This window comes from Hippoglossus stenolepis, chromosome 10, assembly GCF_022539355.2.
Source record: "Hippoglossus stenolepis isolate QCI-W04-F060 chromosome 10, HSTE1.2, whole genome shotgun sequence".
Taxonomy (NCBI): Eukaryota; Metazoa; Chordata; class Actinopteri; order Pleuronectiformes; family Pleuronectidae; genus Hippoglossus; species Hippoglossus stenolepis.
This window is the reverse complement of record NC_061492.1, coordinates 2474490-2481390: the sequence shown is the minus strand read 5'-3', so window position 1 is coordinate 2481390 and position 6901 is coordinate 2474490. Positions and strand designations below refer to the sequence as shown.

Below are 6901 nucleotides of genomic sequence, written 5' to 3'. Positions count from 1 at the left end.
AGCAGCACAGGTCCCTCTCCAGTGCGCATGCTCTGAACACTTGGATGCAACTTCACCGGTGGATCAGCACCGCCTGTCGCCCACAGCAGCACCATCATCATCATCATCAGCACCATCATCCTCCTCCTCATCATCATCAGCACCATCCTCCTCCTCCTCCTCTTCCTCAGCAGCAGCAGCAGCATCAGTGTGATGAAGCAGCGGAGGACAGAGACCCTCCTGCTCTGAGACACTGGATCAGCCCACTGACAGGTACAGAGCTTTTATTTCCTCCGAACCACTCTGACACAACCTTCATCCTCTGTTTCCAACACTGGAGCAGAATCTGCTTTCTTTACTTTGCCTTTTTATTTTTATTTCATTTCATTTTTTTAAACCTGCACCTCAGAGGTTTGAGAGAATCCTTCCAGGCTGTTTCACCTTGTGATGCTCGGTGTGTGGGATTGTTTGCAGGAATCAGCCTGTGGAGGTGGAGGTGGAGCAGAAGCTGTGCTTATTATACTTAAATCTATTAATACCGTCTGCTACCTGCAGTGAACTACCTGTTGTGTTCCTGCAGGTAAACCTCACAACTGACCACATCATTTATTTAAAATGCATTAAGATGCATGAGGATAAGTTTCTGTTCCGTGTGACCATCAGCAAAGTGCGTTTAAGTGAAATGATAGAAGAGGAGATGTGAATCTGGGGCGAGGAATCAAACTGAAGTCAACAGGAACAGAGCAGTGGATCAGATTTACACGGCTTCGTGGTAAGAAAGGAAGAATTCTCTCCATTGTCGGCCCTAGATTAGATTCTTTATGTCCTTGGGCTGTAAAAACTTACTTAGTCACGTAACCTGCGTTTGAGGATGTGGAGCAGAAAATGAGAAAGTGTTTGAAGTGAAGCAGAATCCTTCCTGGAATTCATCAGAATCAATCTGGTTTGGAATTAGAAGAAATGGAATTAGAGGAGTGGAGCTGAGTTGCTGGTTTGGGATCTGCTGCCCCTTTAACTGGACCGAATCCACCATGATGAATCTCATGATGGACAGAGAAGAGAGAGGAGGAATTTTAATCCGTGAGGTCACACCAGATGCACGTCTCTCCAGACAGGAGACAGTGAGAATGTGAGGAGACGGTGGCTGATGTCAGCTCTGGACTTATCTGGAGATCTGGGTGTGTTTTATACACTGCGAGCATCTGGCTGCAAACGCACATCTGTAATTCAGTGATTCTTCAGTGCATCAGGGGGATTCTGTGGGAGTTTGGCTTTTATACTGGATTCTAGATCTGCAGCTGATTAGTATTTCATTTTATTTCTTGTCTGCTTCTTAAAAAAAGCAAAATGATCCATCCATGAATCAATTATTTAGTTTAATCCAATCAAAGAGATTCAGTTAATTATCGAAGAATAATAGAATTCTTACCAGTTTAGTGACGGATCTATTAGTCAATTAAACATATAAATTCAACTTTATTTAGACTTTTTAAAATAAAATAACGAAAGTAGTTATATAACGATATAACAAAATAACAAACAAATAACAAATAAAAAACAAACTTATCAGAAACGTGAAAACTTGAACATATTGAAAATGATTTTTAAATTAGTCCATGTCCCGTCAGTTAACGTGGACCTTTACTACAGTCAACCCACATCAAGAGGTTTTGGCTTCACTTTTGGGAGCTGTCATGTCGTCCATCTTTATTTACAGTCTTTGATCTGATTTTATAGATACTAATAAGTTTCTGTTCTGCCAGATATCTCACATTCTTTAATAAACGTGACATTACACTCAAGTCGTTTAGATACACACTCTTATGTATTGTCGTTAATGAGTAAAGCCTCATTTATATTTTGTTATTGTCAGAAACGCTGCCCTCTAGTGGACATATTGCTCCACAATCTCTCTTCATACTTCAAGTCAACAAACTGCTTCGTCTCTTATTCGTTACTTTACCGTCAACAGTGTAGAACCCAAACAACTTCCACACATCGCTCTTCTCGGAACCTCTTGGGTTGCGATTGTCGCAAATCAACGTAATATTATATTGTATTGTATATAGTATATGCTGCTAGTGAGCGCCCTCTGCTGGACCACGAGGCAAACTACTGCAGATGGTCTGATACGCTTCTTAACTGTATATTTCAAATTCCAACAAGTCTTATATATATATAATATATAATATATTTCCCACCGACGATTGAGTGAATTGTTAAAAATCGATTAAAATGAGAGAACTGAAATCTAATTGAACTGAAAATTATTCACTTCAACTTAATATGTATAATTCAGTGCTGATTTACTGCTTTAATCAAATAACATATACTAGACAAGATACAAATACCTGAAAATCTAAAGAGAAAACTGCGTTGGCCGAGTCTTTTTCATTCCATTCCTAATGTTACGTACGCTAGTGGACACTGCTCACAATGTGTAGAGGGAGATAAGTGACCCATTTCGTTCCTCTGCGGAGAAACGAGTGAAGCGTCTTCCTGTAAACACTCAGTCATTAACACATGGGTAAACTTCCTCACACCTAACGGCTCAAATCAGGAATCGTTATTCGTCTGAAGGAGAAAACACCGAAGCTTCACGCCTGACATCGACATTTAAATCCCTGTGTTACGCTTCACATCAGCGCGGAGTGGACGGAGAAACACGATCAGGCTGAAATCATGAGCGGAGACACAGGCCTCCTCTGCAGCTTCAGAGCAGCTGAGCCTTTTCCTCTTTTAAAGACAGATATCAGAGTTTCTGGAGACACAGATTCCCTCCGGAGGAACAACACCAGCCTGTGATGAGGGATAGAGGCTGTATTGTCTCTTTGGGCAGAAGCAATCCCAGGTTTCACAGAGAAGTCTCACAACAACGCGGCGCCCGTCCTGCCGGCGGTAATCGCTGCGTAACGCCACACATGAATACCCCCCCGAAATCAGCTCTCGGGCGTCGTGCACTCAGGCAAAGTGCACGACAATCAGAGGCGTAAAAATCTCAATCGCTCGTCCCCATGGAAACAGCTACTGCCAGTCTGATTGTATGGAAAGTGGCGTTTCTGAAAAGTTGTCACATGCAAAAGTCAGATTTTTAACAATATTACAATCAGTGCAACGTGATTGTGTGTTCACTATGATTGTGCTGCGGAAATAATGGACGAGGGCGCTGTGACTGATGCTGCTGCCCTGAGGAACACCGAGAGGAACACCGAGAGGAACACCGAGAGGAACACCGTGAGGAACACCGAGAGGAACACCGTGAGGAACACCGAGAGGAACACCGAGAGGAACACCGAGAGGAACACAGAGGAACACCGTGAGGAACACCGTGAGGAACACAGAACACAGAGAGGAACACCGAGAGGAACACCGAGAGGAACACCGTGAGGAACACCGAGAGGAACACCGAGAGGAACACCGAGAGGAACACCGTGAGGAACACCGAGAGGAACACCAGAGGAACACCGGGAACGCTGCTCCTCGATAATGACATTTTTAATAAAAGCAAAGGTATCCAGAAAATGGAAATGAGACTCGTGTTAATCTGTCGCTTCACAGTGAGTTTCACCTCATTGATTATCTGTCGCACCACAGATTCACGAAGTCTTTACGTAAGTGGCTTAACGCTTTAAGAGGGTGAGACATCATCTGAGCTTTTAGCAGCTGAAAAGACAGATATTTCCCTCGGGAGTCGGTGGAGAACAAAAACAGAGCAACAAGAGGGGGGGGGGACGTTGGTTTTTAGATCCAACACGTGGACTCAAGCACTGGTTCTCGGTATCGGCCCATTCGGAAAGTCCAGGAATCGGAAAAGGAAAAATTTGTGACATCACGTTCTGGATAATGTTTTGGCATTTTGGTTTCAGTGAAGAAGATACAGTACAGATCATACTGTAAATATGGATGTAAGCAAAACAGGTTTTAAAATATGAGGACAAAGGCTTTTCAAACGTTTGAGGACGTCCACTTAAGACATTTTTCGACCTCAGGGATTCACACAAATCATTTTGTTCAGGGGAAATCATCAGGGCTGTCAAGTATTTTGATAATGGTGACAAAATTATACAGAAACATAATTTTGTTTTAGATCTGTGATGTTTTGATTGAGAAAATAGGCAAAAAAATTCCGCGTGTGTTTTCCTCCAGGATGACCGAGGTGATGAACTCTCTGGAGCCGGGGGCCGAGGACTTCAGCGGGGGAGGAGCAGGCGGCGCCGAGGGCCCGGTATCCTTCCAGGTGTGTGTGTGTGGAAGCCGAGTGTTTTCATACTCCAGTGCCGAGCGGTGAGTCAGGAGAGCGACGAGCACGAGGGAAATGTGAGTCGACTCGACCTGTTCTCAGACCTGCTGAGAGTAAATGATACAAGTCTCCACCAGCTGAGCCCAAAACACCAGAGAGTGAGGTATCATGTACGGCCGTGAAGCGTGGTCACGTGTTGTATGACCTCAGTCACATGTTGCTTCTCCCAGCTTCTCTCTGATGAGGTTTTTAGTGAATGAGATTTTTTTGGGGGGGGGCAAATGGAAGAAAACAAAATAAGCAATCAAGAAAAGATACATGTTTATATATGTTTACGTTAAGAAATGTTTATTTGCTTAATTTAAAATTCTATATATTTGGTTGTATTTGTTTTCTTTTATCTATTTATGATAAAGTTTCAATGACATTTCTTTGTTATATGACAAAGTTCCATTCAAATTTATTAATTCAAACAAAGATACTACACTTCATATAAGATGGACGACACTGCAGCTCCACAACAGTGAAGCCAAATCATCTGAATTTGCCCCCTGGTGGCTGGCTGCAGTATAGGTAAGAAAAAGCACATGAGCCATGGACCAAACTAAATAAATCTGTCATGTTTCTAAGTCCCATTTTTAACATTCTGGCTCAGATCATTGACGACAACAATGCGTTAAGATAATATCAGATATAATTTAATTTGAAGTTGAAGCACATCTGACGTGACGGAGATCAAAGGAACAAATCAGCTGCTAATCTGCTTCAGATAAACAGTCTGAGGTTCTAATCCCATTTTTACCGCATTGTTGTTCTTTCTCATGCGGTGCGATTGATTTTCACCCCCCCCCCCCAGACGTTGACCTTACATAAGCTTTCACCAGATCTTCCCAGACGCCCATGAAAGGTTTCCCAAGTTGTCCAAGAGGCTTCCCTCCATCGTGGTGGAGCCGATGGACGGAGCCGAGGTGGAGAGCGGGGAGCTCCGCTGGCCGCCGGACGAGCCGAGCTCTCCGGACGCCAAGACCGAGAGACAGAGCCCGGAGGAACAAGCTGGAGGTGAGGACGACTCAGAGATCTGGACAAGTTTGTCTTCTCCGGTTGGTTGATTTAGATTCACCGCCGGATTCCAAGAGATCCAGGTCGTCCAGTTTAACTGTTTCCAGCCGTAGTGAGACAGATATTTTACAACAAGTGCAAACTAAGCAAACTAAACAAAATTGTATCCATGACAATAGATATTTAGAAGATATGATGACCTACACGTCTTCTTCATGTTCTCCCAGATGAGGAAGAGTCGAGCGTGGACGATGAGGCGTCAGCGGCGGAGATGCAGGACTCCAACTGAACCAACTCTGTGAAATCCACCGTCACTGTGAGTGTGTCCGGACTCTGATGAGTGGACGAAGTAGACGAGCTCTTTGTGTGTAGACAGATCAGGAGACAGAGGAGGTAGACAGACAGATTCCCAGACCCCAGCTCACAGGCTTGGAGCCAGAGTCCAGTCGGCACCTTATTTTCATGTTCTGTGCGGATGAAGGAGCTTTTACTGACACGTGTTCGATAATAAAGTCACTGACGAGACCAAGTTCACTTCCTGAAACCTTTTTCTCACCACTTTGTACCTGTTGACTAAATTTCCTGCTGTCAAGCAAACGTCTGGAAGTTAGAGCCCGACCGATATGTTGAGAAACAAACCGATAATCGACTCACGATTAAGCACGATATGAACAAACATTAGAGAAAAGATGTACTTTGCTGTTGATGATGTGTATCTGCTTTGTTTTATATATTTAGTTGTATTTGTGTTTTATTACTTTTATTTATAGATATTTATAATAAAGTTGATGGTTATTTTCGTTACATTTCTGTACCAGTAGGGTTTGATAACAACATCTTAGAAATCACTGCCAATTCTTTTAATACAAGTTTTTCGAAGATTTTTTTACTCCTTAGTCTCGTGTCGTGTCTGAAGATCCGTATCGGTCCGGCTCTGTGGGAAATGAGGAAAAGATCTTTTGGCAGCAGACATGTTTTAATGTCCCACTTTCCCTGTCACATTCCAGCTCTGTGATTTTTATATCAACAAACCTTTTTTTTAAATTTGATAAAAGTTAATTTTCTGTCTCTGGCTCCGAGCCCTCTCCGTCCAGGTGCCCACGGTGTCGTCTCCACATCTGGACACATGTTTCTAAAAGCTGTCTTAAGTCTTATGTGCCATACGACTGCTGTTACTGATGGTAGCTGCTGTATCTAGTGCACAGGTTTTACACTTTAGATGTCAGTGTGACCTCTCTGTGTGTTGAGTGCTCACTGCTGTAGTTTGGTGATCTTGGTCTCACTGTTCACATTGTGATAATAGCTACGGTGTTTTAGAGGAGCAGAATTTGATGAAGAACAAATCTGTCACTTTATTTGATGTTGTTACATTCTATGATATATTCTGATGTGTAGGCATCGTCTTCATGCAGTAGGCGTTAAAGGGAAAGTAACCCTGTTCTGTTTTACTTAAGATATTTGAGCAATAGGAATTTAAAAGCACTACATTTTGTTATAGACTACAGAAGTAACAAGAACCAGTATATTTTAAGTGTGACTCGCTTGTTACAGACATGATATTTTTTAAACATACTGGAAACCTAAATTATTGCACAACTAATAAACCTTTTGAAAATTCTTAAA

General features: G+C 42.7%; 1 protein-coding gene across 1 annotated transcript; it reads left to right on the top strand.

Moving 5' to 3' along the window:
- si:dkeyp-72h1.1 (uncharacterized protein LOC799956 homolog) lies at nucleotides 1-6901 on the top strand. Its single transcript, XM_035168628.2, has 4 exons — nucleotides 1-252; nucleotides 4126-4204; nucleotides 5104-5278; nucleotides 5506-6901. The coding sequence occupies exons 2-4, from the start codon at nucleotides 4127-4129 to the stop codon at nucleotides 5565-5567; spliced, it is 315 nt and encodes a 104-aa protein (XP_035024519.1). The 5' UTR covers nucleotides 1-252; nucleotide 4126; the 3' UTR covers nucleotides 5568-6901.